The 12,384-nt window shown below is 55.8% G+C and overlaps 1 protein-coding gene across 1 annotated transcript; it reads left to right on the top strand.

Annotated features, from left to right (window-relative positions):
- Positions 1–1,806: 1,806 nt before the first annotated feature.
- On the top strand, positions 1,807–11,856 carry Otop3 (otopetrin 3). The gene is made up of 7 exons (XM_069992826.1): positions 1,807–1,825; positions 6,258–6,674; positions 6,751–6,887; positions 7,425–7,483; positions 7,698–7,816; positions 8,651–9,465; positions 11,297–11,856. Exons 1-7 carry the CDS (start codon positions 1,807–1,809, stop codon positions 11,465–11,467), a joined length of 1,737 nt encoding a protein of 578 aa, XP_069848927.1. The 3' UTR covers positions 11,468–11,856.
- The last annotated feature ends 528 nt before the right edge of the window (positions 11,857–12,384 follow it).

Below are 12,384 nucleotides of genomic sequence, written 5' to 3'. Positions count from 1 at the left end.
GTTGCCTGGGTGGCTGGGAGGGGTGGCTAGAGTTTATGAGCTGCACCTTCCTCTTTTACTTATTTCCAGGTGACACATATTTTTATGTGTCCCTTGACACATGAAAAGTTAATGAGGAGGCACAGTCCAACTTCCACATTTTACCGAGAAGGCAATGGAGGTGCAGAGAGGTGACTTTGCCAAGGACACAGGAAGCCAGACCCTTCCTACTAAGAAGAACAATGTTCACTTCTTTTTTCAAGCAGCACGTTTTTCTGTTGTGGTGGTTAATATGATTTTGGATAGGGGTTTTGTTTGTTTTGGTATTTGTGTGTGTGTGTGTGTGTGTGTGTGTGTTGGTTCTAAAGGCATAAGTGCTGCCACTGAGCTTTTTTGCTCAAGGCTAGTGCTCTAACCACTTGAGCCACAGCTCCACTTCTGGATTTTTTTTTTTGGGGGGGGGTGCTTAATGGAGATGAATCTCCCAGGCTTTCCTACCTGAGCTGGCTTGGAAACCCCAATCCTCAGATCTCAGCCTTCTGAGCAGCTAGGGTTACAAGCATGAGCCACTGGCACCCAGCTTCCAACACAGCTTTTTCTAGTTATCTTGGAGATGGAGCTTCTTGGACTCTTTTTTTTTTTTTTTGAATCTCCCCTGGCTGGCTTCAAACTGTGATTTCCCTGATCTTAGCCTTCTGAGTAGCTAGGATTACAGGTATGAGCCCCTGGTGCCTGGCTCTATTTAATAGTTTTTAAATAGCCAATGAATTATTGGAACACTGGAATTCATTCCTCCTATTCCATGGTCCCCTTCTACCAGGGGCTATAAGCATACTTCCCCAAATATTTCAGGAATGCCAGGAGCCCCTGTTGATAATGTAGGTTGATAACAAATGGTTCCAGTTTAAGAAGTTTAAGAGGAGTCTGAAGGAGTCAGATTGCCTCCTCCCACCTCCCTTCTCCCAACTGGAGGAAGGTCTCCTGCCAAAGCCCTTCCAGGAAATACAGAGGGAAGGGGCTGGGAAGGTGGCTCAGTGGTAGAGCGCTTGCCTTGCATGCATGAGGCCCTGGTTCGATTCCTCAGCACCACATTAGCAGAAAAAGCTGGAAGTGGCCCTGTGGCTCAAGTGGTAGGGTGCTAGCCTTGAGCTGAAGAGCTGAGGGACAGCGCCCAGGCCCAGAGTTCAGGCCCCACAGCCGACAAAAATAAATAAATAAACAAAAAAGAAATACAGAGGGACGTGGGAGGGAGAGGGAGAGAGGGTCAAACATTGGAAAGAGGGGAAGGCAGGAAGAAGGGGGACTTGCGTGGGAGCAGGGGGGGGCGATCGCCCTGGCACGTGGTGGACAGGGGCCACCAGAGGATGCGAAACGGAGGAATGAGGCTCTGCCTGGCTCTCTTCCCCACCCCCGCCTCGCCTTTAGTTTGACTTCAGCCCGATGCTAGGGAAGGGGCAGAAAAAGGCGACCCGGGAGTGTCCCATTCCCAGCTCGGCCGCGGAACCCACAAAGCCTTTACTGCAAGGCCCACCCCTGTGCCCCTGCGTCCCTGCGCCTGGCGCCCGGCGCCCCGCGCCCCTGCCGCCCTGCGCCCCGCGCGCCCTGCAGACCTGCGCCCGCCTCCCGCCCCGCCCCGCCGCCGCGCCATTGGCTGCCCCGGAGCCCCCGGCGGGGTAATTAACGTGGGATTAATGAGATGCCCAAAGTCAACAGAAAAATCGATGGGCCGTGGAGCCCGCGCGGCGGCTGCGCAGTGTCGCGGGGCGCGGGAGGGCGTCGGGGGCGCGGAGCCTCACCTGGCGGGAGGGCCGGAGCCCGGCCGCAGCCATGGCTGCCCACGCCGCAGGTAAGGCCCCCGGCGCCCCTGGACCCCGAGGGCCGATCCTGGGGGGGCCGGGAGGAGGCGCGACAGGTGTCAGGCGCTGCCGAGACTGGGGAGGGAGGGCAGGGAGACCGGAGGGGCCCACTCCTGCCTCTGTGTCCCCCTCACCGCACATCGGCTCTGCGCTGGGGCATCCCGAGATCGGCGGGGGCCGGGGCTGCCGGGGCTGCCTGGAGGGCGCGCGCGGGGCACCGGCCGGCGCCCCGCAGCCTCGTCCGGAGCGGGTCCTGCCTGGCGCACCCGGCGGGGCCCCGCGCCGCCCCGACGGCTCCGCGGCCGTCGTCACCCGCCCCTAAATGCGGTGCACAAACCTGTTTGGTGTCCCGGCCCTCCCTTGGGCTGGCGTCGAGGGGAGGGCGCGCCCGAGGGTGGCGGACTCCGGGCCTGTTCCACCCTCGCACCCTGCCCCGAGATCAACTGAATTAACCCCACACGCGCTCACTGATGAGCCCGACCTGGGGCTTGAACTCAGGGCCTGGGCGCTGTCCCTGCGCTCTCTCTCTCTCTCTCTCTCTCTCTCTCTCTCTCTCTCTCTCTCTCTCTCACACACACACACACACACACACACACACACACACACACACACACACACACACACACTTTGGGCTTATTGGAGATAAGAGCCTCATGGACTTTGCTGCCCCGGGGTTGGCTTCAAACCAAGGTCTTCAGATCTCAGGCTCCTGAGTAACCAGGGTCACAGGTGTGAGTCTCTGGTGCCGGCCTTCCCACATTTTGTTTTATAAAGACAAGTGTCTGGCCTTATCTGGGACTTAAGATCCTGCTTCAACCTCCCAGTTCTGAGATTGCAGGTGTGAACCACCACCACAGTTCACTTTTGTTGTTGCTAGACAGCAAAAGAGGGGCGGGGGGCAGTCCTGGGTTGGAGGGAGGGGAGCTGGAACCTTGTCCCTCAGTAGCCCCCTCCAGCCTGCAGCCTGCAAAACCCACCCCTGAAATTGACCCACAATTCCATTCGCTCCAGCATCTGGAAAGAACAGTAGGAAAATTCCCAAAAAGCTAACACAGGGCCAGGGCAGGGGGGCTTTCTCACCCTGCTCTATGTGAATTTATATGTATTAAATCACTCATTTGCAACAAAATTTCTCTGAGGTAGGTGCCATGCATGAATTCCCCCCATTTATTGGCTCGAGCATTTGTTTGGGGGTTGGTGTAGTCAGTGTTAGAGTGCCCTGGGTTAGATTCCCAGAACAAGAATAAAAGGGGGGAGAGAAGGAAGAGAAGGAGAAAGAAGAGGAGAAGGAGGAGGAGGCGAAGGGAAGAAAGAAGGAAAGAAGGAAGGAAGGAAGGAAGGAAGGAAGGAAGGAAGGAAGGAAGGAAGGGAGGGAGGGAGGGAGGGAGGGAGGGAGGAAGGGAGGGAGGGAGGGAGGGAAAGAAGGAGGGAGGAAGGGAGGGAAGATTGAGTGTCTCCTATTCATTGGGCATTACCATTTTCTAGTTGTATACTGGATTCACAGATGAAGACACTGAGACACAGAGTCTGAGAGCGCTGCCCAGACTCACAGGGATAAAGAGTGGCAGCATCTGGGCTTGGATAGGGGAGTAGATTCCTGGGAAAGTGAGCTAGAGCTGCTGGGCTTGGCAGAAAAGGAGCAAGAAGGCACTGCAGGCATGGCTTAAGTGGTAGAGCACTTCCCTAGCTTGTGCAAGGCCTTGGGCTCAGTCCCTAGTGCCAACAACAAAAACAACAACAAAGAACAGGGAGCAGAAGGGGTGTGCCTCTGAACCTCAGCCTTGCTCAACCTGGGTGAGGGAGCCTGGGAGGAAGAGATCAAGATCCACTGGAAAGCCTAGACGGCTGCGAGGAATGGAAGGGGTTAATGGGAAGGCTCTCTGTCCAGAGCTCTGGTGCTGAAAGTTCCCACGGACTTGCCAGAGTCCAGGGCCGAACAGGAGGTGAGAGCTGGGATCTGCACTTGTCGTGCTAAGTGGAGCAGCTCTTGGTCTTGGGGCGGGGAGGGGGAGTCTGTCACACACACACACACAGCACACACAGCACACCTGACAGTACACACCCACACTCAGCGGGAAGGAGTGGCCCAGCAACACACCACCAGCCGAGAAGGAAGGCTTCCTTGGTATTAAAGTGGATGGGTAAGGGCCGCTGGCCCGGTGAGCAAGGGAGAAGGAGCAGCTGGCTGCTGGAGGGATCATGGGAGCCAGGGACAAACCAGGGAAAACACTGAGGCTTTTACCTGGGCAGGGATGGAGTGACAGGCAGGTACCCAGAGTGTGGCCAGCAGGCTGAATGGGGAGGAGGTCGAATTTGCCTTAAGGGACACTGTGGACCAGGAAAAGAGAGAGGATCATTTATAGAAATCCAGAAAAGAAGGCCAAGTGTTAGTTTTCCATTTGTTCCAGAAGAGAACAATGGAAGGGATGAATAATGCCCAGGGTGGCCATGGGAAAATGAGCCACCCCTTGCTCTGTATAACACCTCGGCCCCACCCCGAAGGAAGAATGTCCCAAGAGGGCCAAAGGGGAGAGCTGCCCGTATTGAGTGCCCCAAGATCAGGCCCAAGCAAGTGGTGACAACGTGGTTGTTTGGTTTAAATGAAAAACTGGGGAGCATGAGGAGGTGGCAAGAGACATTCTGGAAGATGGAGGCTAGTGTCCCCAGGCTGTGCTGGGAATTCATGGGACAGCTGGGAATGGGGGCAACTCATGGCATCTGTGCTCAGCTCAACCTCTCCTGTGCACTTGGCAGACATTGCAAATCAATCCCAGAACTCCTATGTAATATTATGATATGTGTTAGGGAAAATAAATAAATAAGACCATTAGAGCTAAAGGAAGGTCTACTAGTCCTGGTTTCCTCATCCTTTCCTGGAAGAAAACTACTGTAGCTTCTAGATCTTTCCAAAGTCATCTTATATATACTCCTGCATCCCCATGACAAAGTATTACTTCAGATCTACTGCATTCTTTCCCACCCAGCCCAGACTCAACCTCAGGATCCACCTTGGCACATACAGTGCTGTCTGCAATCCTAATCAATCAGAGTCAAAGAAGACATCCATTCATCCTCCAAGACCTCAGGAGCAGAATTCCACCTGGAAGTTAGCAGGGGTGAAAAGCCAGCCTTAGAAACAGTCCCATTGAGCACCAATGGCTCATGCCTATAATTCTAGCTGCTCAGGAAACTGCTATCTGAGGATCATGGTTGAAAGCCAGCAGGAAAGTCTGTGAGATGCTTATCTCTAATTAACCAAGAGAAAATCAGAAGTAGCACTGTGGATCAAAGTGGTAGAGTGCTAGCCTTGAGCAAAAAGAGCTCAGGGACAGTGCCTAGGCCTCAACTTCAAGCCCATGACTGACAGAAAAAAAAAAAAATAAGGCAGTGTGCAGATACCACTGGCTCCTTGAGCAGATGTCACTGTCCTACTCTACACTGAGTCAGGAAGTAAGGGAACCTATCTAGGAGTGGGGTGGTCTAAGAGGCTCTCAAGCAGATCAAAACAATCCCTTAGAAAGCTGGGCACTAGTGACTCACCTGTCATCGAAGCCACTCAGGAGGCTGAGGTTTGAGGATCACAGTTCAAAGCCAGCCTGGGCAGGAAAAGTTCATAAGACTCTTGCTCCAATTAACCACCAGAAAAGCTGGAAGTAGAGATGTAGTTCAAGTGGTAGAGCCCTGGCCTTGAGTGGAAAAAGCTAAGAGATAGTGCCCAGGCCTTGAATTCAAGTGTGTATACTAGTAGCATACACACACACACACACACACACACACACACACACTCTCACTCACTCACTCACTTAGGTTTATGGGCAACACAAAGCATTTCCCTGTCTCCTGTTCTTTTTTTCTTTTATCTTCTTTTTTTTCTCTTGTGCCAGTACTGAGGCTTGAACTTGGGGCCAGGGGCAAGGCTCTGTCCCTTTACTTTTTTGTTGTTGTTGTTGTTGGTTGTGGGCTTGAACTCTGGGCCTGAGCACTGTCTTCAGCTCTTTAGCTCAAAGTGAGCACTCTACCACTTGAGCCATAGCACCACTTCCGGTTTTCTGGGTGGTTTATTGGAGATAAGAGCTCACGGACTTTTCCTGCCCAGGCTGGCTTTGAACCGAGATCCTCAGATCTCAGCCTCCTGAGTAGCTAGGATGACAGGCATGAGCCACCAGTGCCTGGCTTTCCCTTTGCTTTTTTGCTCAAAGCTAGCACTCTACCACTTGAATCACAACTCCACCTCTGGCTTTTTGCTAATTAATCGGAGATAAGAATCTGGATCCTCAGATCTCAGCCTCCTGAGTGGCTGGGATTACAGGCGTGAGCCATTGGCTCCTGCTGCGTCTGCTGTTCTCTGTGACCCTCTATGGGCAACCAGAAGAGGCGGCCTTGAACCCTTGAAGTCATGCAGAGCCCTTTCTCTCTCTCCAGTGGCTGCTGAGATTCCACATGTGTCCTCTCCGGAAGCACAGTCAACGGAGGCATCCCCAGCCCCCAAGGACCAAGGGGACACAGGAGCCAAGGAGACAGGAGCCCCAGGACTGCCCAGAGAGAAGTCTTGGCTGGCTCGCCATTTCTCACTGCTGCTTCGACGGGACCGGCAGGCCCAGAAGGCTGGACAGCTCTTCTCCGGGCTCCTGGCGCTCAACGTGGTGTTCCTGGGCGGGGCCTTCATCTGCAGTATGATCTTCAACAATGTGGCCGTCACTCTGGGCGACGTGTGGATCCTGCTAGCTGTGCTGAAGGTCCTCTCCGTCCTCTGGCTCCTGTACTACATGGCCAGCACTGTGCGGCGGCCCCACGCCGTGCTCTATCGAGACCCCCATGCGGGACCGATTTGGGTGCGAGGTGAGCGTGGCTGGAGAGGGCTGGGGCGGGAGAGCTGGCCTGAGGACAGGTGCCAATGCCCGCCCGCGCCCGCCAGGCTCCCTGGTGCTCTTTGGCAGCTGCACCATCTGCCTCAACGTCTTCCGCATGGGCTACGACGTGAGCCACAGCCACTGCAAGTCCGAGCTGGAGCTCCTCTTCCCCGCCATCGAGATTGTCTTCATGGGCATCCAGGTGACAGGCTTCTCCGACCCCCATGCCACCAGGGGGCACGAGCTGCCCACCCCAGCCACACCTATGGCACAGGCCACACCCCACACACCACAGCCCCCTATACACACACTTCCTGGGCCCACACCCCTTGTCTGCCCCCTGTACACCATTCTTCTCACATCTGCCCCTGCTTATTTGCATATATCTACATATGCATCTATACAGATGCATATGCATATACAGATAACCAAACCTCCTTTCCAAAGTCACACATCTCTGCAATGCACCAGATCCTGTGTCTGGTATTTCCCCAGGCAGTGGACATTTCAGCTCCTTTTCAGAGCTTGAGCCAACTGAGGCTCAGAACTTCTCTGCTACTGGCCCAGTACCACACAGCAAGGAAAATAAAAGACTGAGGCTAGATTCCAACCCTGGCTTCTTCACAGGGTCTTCGTTGCAAATACACACAAGCAACTTGAGCGTGTACACACACACACACCCACACACACACCTACAGCCCCCCACCAGTCCCTGGGCTCAAGGCCCTGTCTCTTTCAGACCTGGGTCCTCTGGAAACACTGTAAGGACTGTGTGCAGGTGCAGACCAATCTCACCAGGTAAGACTCGTCTCCCTCCTGAACCTCCCGGCCTCTCCAGACAAGGGGCCTCTGCGGCTGTGGTTTAGTCTCCAGGTGGCCCCAGGAGCTGCCTCACCCATGCCTTTGAGACCCAGCGCTTGCCCCAGTATCCGTCGACGGTAAGGATGGTGGGGGGACAGGACAATAGAAGCCTGGCCAGCTGTGGGAATGAGCCGCGTGGCCCTTCCTCCAGGTGTGGCCTCATGCTGACCCTGGCCACAAACCTACTGCTATGGGTACTGGCTGTGACCAACGACTCCATGCACCGTGAAATCGAGGCGGAGCTCAGCGCCCTCATGAAGAAGCTGTCAGGTAGACAGGTGGGGTAGGGGCAGCCTTTTACACACACACACACACACACACACACACACACACACACACACACACACACACACACACAGATGCAAATACACTCCCCCAAACTGCAGGTGCCCAGAGAGTTATACAGAGCTGGGAGCAAACTCTAGGGGCCTGATTACATTTCAGCAGAAGCCGTCAACTGCCCACAGTCCCTTTGTGAGCCATCAGGGGGCTGGCGGCCTGCAGCCACGAATCCTGGCTGAGCTCCCAGACAGAAGCCCCACCCACTTCATTTGCATATTTTTTTGCAAGACCTTAAAGGCGGCTTTGGGCCTGAAAGAATGCTGCCGAATACAATTCTAGCTGCCTAGAAGAATGAGCAAAGCCTGAAAACTGAGGGTTAGAAAATCTTCCCAAGACAGGCGCCAGTGGCTCATGCCTGTAATCTTAGCTGCCCAGGAGGCTGAGATAGGAGGATCACAGTTAAATTCAGCCAGGGCGGGCAAGTCCATGAGACTCTTCTCTCCAATTAATCACAGAAAAAGCGGAAAGTGGCGCTGTGGCTCAAGTGGCAGAGTGCTAGCCTTGAGCAAAAAGCAGCTCAGGGACAGTGGCCCAGGCCCTGAGTTCAAGTCCCAGGACTGGCCAAAACAAACAAACTGAGGGACAGCCTATGCCCAGGCCCTGAGTTCAAGCGTAAGGACCAGCACCAAATGAATCCATCCATCCATCCATCCAGCTAGCTCCACCTCTTCCAGAGCTCACAGGCTCCAGATGGACTTGAGAATGATTGGTTCCCCTGGGTGCCCTTGAACCTCGGTCTCCTCCCGCCCCACCCCTCCCCAGGCAATGAGACCAACACCTGCCTGTGTCTCAACGCCTCGGTGTGTGAGGTCTTCCGGAAGGGCTACCTGATGCTCTACCCCTTCAGCACCGAGTACTGCCTCATCTGCTGCGCGGTGCTCTTCGTCATGTGGAAAAACGTGGGGCGCCGCCTGGCGGCCCACACAGGCGTGCGCCCCCCCAGCCTGCCCTTCCACCTGCACGGGGCCATCTTCGGGCCGCTGCTGGGCGTGCTGGCCCTGGTGGCTGGCGTGTGCATCTTCGTGCTCTTCCAAATCGAGGCCAGTGGCCCCGCAATCGGCCGCCAGTATTTCACCCTCTACTACGCCTTCTACGTGGCCGCCCTGCCTGCCATGAGCCTGGCGTGCCTGGCGGGCACGGCCATCCACGGGCTGGAGGAGCGGGAGCTGGACACGGTCAAGAACCCCACCCGCAGCCTGGATGTGGTGTTGCTGATGGGCGCCGCCCTGGGCCAAATGGGCATCGCCTATTTCTCCATCGTGGCCATCGTGGCCACCCGCCCACATGAGCTGCTCAACCAGCTCATCCTGGCCTACTCCCTCCTGCTCATCGTCCAACACATGACCCAGAATCTCTTCATCATCGAGGGCCTGCACCGCCGCCCGCTCTGGGAGGTGGTGCCCGAGGACCTGTCCGGAAAGCAGGAGACACAGTCTCCCCACAGGGGCTCCCTGATAGAGCTGGGCCAAGACCTGCGGCGAGCCTCTCTGGCTTACATCCACTCCTACAGTCACCTCAACTGGAAGCGGCGGGCGCTCAAGGAGATCTCGCTCTTCCTCATCCTCTGCAACATCACAGTGAGTGGCTGGGGAAGGGCTGGTTGGGGAAGGGTGAGGTGGAGTCAGGGGGGGGGACCCAGAAAGCCTCATTCAGGAAGGGCTGGATCAAGGTGATCTGCCTCTTTGCAATTAGCGTGATGCTGCCAGGGAGCAGGGAGTCAGCCGCCTGGCGCGAATCAATGTGCCGAGCACGTGGATAAGTGCTTCTCACAAAAGACTTCTACACTCCAGGAGCTTAATGTCTAGCTAGGAAGATGCTAGAGGACCAGTTAGGAAATTATTGGGAAACTTGTTATCCACCCAAGTCAGACAAGAGAAAGTGCCTGATTATGTTTTCCAAAGAGCTCTTCGTGGGCTGGGCATCAATGCCTGTCATCCTAGCTACTCAGGAGGCTAAGATCTGAGGACCATGGTTCAGAGCTACCGTGAGCCAGAAACCCTATAAGACTCATCACTAATTCACCACTAAAAAAGCCAGAAGCGGTGCTGTAGCTCAAGTGGTAGAGCAGCCTTGAGAGAGAAATGCTAAGGTCAGTGCCCAGGCCCTGAGTTCAAGTCCAGAAAAAAAGGAAGAATCCTTAGTGGAAGATATTAATAATGATCACTTGGCTTTCGGGAGCTGTGAAGTCCCAGGCCCACCTGTGTAGCACCTCCGCATGCACTTGAGTTATCTCAGTAACCCAGACCAGGCATTATGGTCCCCACTGCACAGACAAGCACACCCAGGGCTCACGGCCTGTGGGATCAATTCACAAACCCTGAGAACACACCTCAGATGTGAGCCCCCTGGTCCTGGCAGCGAATAACGAATAAATTAGCTCTAAAGTGCATTAGAGCCGGGCGCTGGTGGCTCACGCCTGTAATCCTAGCTACTCAGGAGGCTGAGATCTGAGGATCGCGGTTCAAAGCCAGCCCGGGCAGGAGAGACCGTGAGACTCTTATCTCCAATAAACCACCAGAAAACCGGAAGTGGCGCTGTAGCTCAAGTGGTTGAGCGCTCGCCTTGAGCCGAAGAGCTGAGGGACAGCGCTCAGGCCCAGAGTTCAAGGCCCATGACCGACCAAAAAAAAAAAAGTGCATTAGGACTGCAGAGAAGGCAGTGTGGGGCTAGTGGCCAGGGCAGGCTTCAGGAAAGGTGTGATCTAGGCCTGGAGGAATGCAAAACATTGACAACAGGAACTGTGTACCCGGTGGCTCACGCCTGTAATCCTAGCTACTCAGGAGGTTGAGATCTAAGAATCACGGTTCAAAGCTAGTCTAAGCAGAAAAATCCATGAAACTCTTATTTCCATTTAACCAGCAAAAAGCCAAAAGCCAGAAAAAGAGGTATGACTCAACTGGGAGAGCATCCAGCTTGAGTGAAAAAGACAAGCAAAAATATGAGGCCCTCAGCCGGGTAATCCCAGCTACTCAGGAGGCTGAGATCTGGGGATCACTGTTTGAAGCCAGCCTGGGGAGGAAAGCCTGTGAAACTCTTATCTCCCATAAATCACAGAAAAAGCCAGAGTGGCACAGTGGCTCAAGTGGTAGAGAGCTAGCCTTTAGCAAAAAGCCCAGGGACAGTGCCCAGGCCCAGAGTTCAAGCCCCATGACTGGTTTTAAAAAAGTGCTAGGCCCTGAGTTTTCAAGTCCAAGTAGTGGTACGTGTGCATGTGTGCACATGCACTCTCTCACACGCATACACACTCACACACACACACACACACACACACACACACACAATGGAACAGAAAGGTGGGAGGAGGTGTGGGAGGAGCTACAGGTTCTGGGGTCTCCTCCCTTATCCTCAGCATCTTGGACTGTGAGAGAGCCCCTCCCCCACCCCACCCTCCCTCTCCCTTCCACACAGCTGTGGATGATGCCGGCCTTTGGCATACACCCCGAGTTCGAGAACGGGCTGGAGAAGGAGTTTTATGGCTACAGGGCGTGGTTCACCATCGTCAACTTCGGCCTGCCCCTGGGGGTCTTCTACCGCATGCATTCCGTCGGGGGGCTGGTAGAGGTCTACTTGGGGGCCTGAGGGGTGCCCGAAGAAACCACCCCCTGACAACTGGCAGTGGGGAGGCAGAGAAGAAGGTAGTGGAGTCTCGGGCGGATGCTCAGAAGGCCGGACGACATCTTGGGGCTCAAGACCAAGGGCGGAGCCTGGACACCACACTTCGGATGCCCATGGCCAGGCCTGAGCGCATGCCTGCCCTGCGCCCCACCGCCCCATCCCAGAAGCCAAGGGGGCCCCCCAGGACGCTGGCAGGGACCCCTGCTGCTGTGACCATGGGGCTGGGAGGCGGGCAGGGAATGGAGAGGGAACTCCCTCCCCTGCCAGGTCCCAAGGGCCTGGTCCAGCTTGAATCTAGCATATTCTAGCTCAGGGCCCAATGTGCAGAGCTCCGTGGACACACCCCCCCTCCACTCCCCACACACCCTATCTCCTAATGAACCCATTAATTAGCTGCCAGGCAGGGCTCAACAGCTCTCTCCCGCTGCCATAAACACTGTTTGTTTGATTGATTCCACCCAGGCTCCGTGGCATTTGTTCCCAGGGACAGAATCGCCACCCCGGGTGTGGTGGGAAAGGGCTGTGGCCCTGGGACCGTCTCTGGCCCCAGCCTCTGGCCACCCTGTCCCCTGGGTGGGAGGCCTGCCAGAGCCCCTGGGTGGGGCAGGAAGGGGACGGGGCGCCCTGTCAGCCCATCCATCTCCCTGAGCCCGGTGCAAACAAGCGGCCGTGCCCAGGGCGAGGCCTGGAGCAGAGCCAGGGCCGGGCAGAGGAGTCTGGCCCGCGCTGGTCCTTGACTGTCTCCCAGAAGCCAGGCTCTGAGGGGACATCCCCAGGGGTGGGGCCGAAGGGGGTCTCAGTGCCGTTTCTGGCTGCTGGGGGAGGCCCTCCCCCACGCGTGGGGACTGGGTCACGCCCCCACCCCACTGTGGGCTTGTTCC

The sequence above is a fragment of the Dipodomys merriami genome, unplaced genomic scaffold (assembly GCF_024711535.1).
Source record: "Dipodomys merriami isolate MVZ:Mamm:240054 unplaced genomic scaffold, mDipMer1.0.p SCAF_42, whole genome shotgun sequence".
NCBI lineage: Eukaryota > Metazoa > Chordata > Mammalia > Rodentia > Heteromyidae > Dipodomys > Dipodomys merriami.
This window is presented reverse-complemented; position numbering and strand designations above follow the sequence as displayed.

Bases quoted from the DNA above. Each gene is read 5' to 3' on its own strand.
- Otop3 (XM_069992826.1), top strand. The intron at 7,484-7,697 runs GTAAGACTCGTC...CCCTTCCTCCAG, and splicing joins GTGCAGACCAATCTCACCAG to GTGTGGCCTCATGCTGACCC. The intron at 9,466-11,296 runs GTGAGTGGCTGG...CCTTCCACACAG, and splicing joins TCATCCTCTGCAACATCACA to CTGTGGATGATGCCGGCCTT.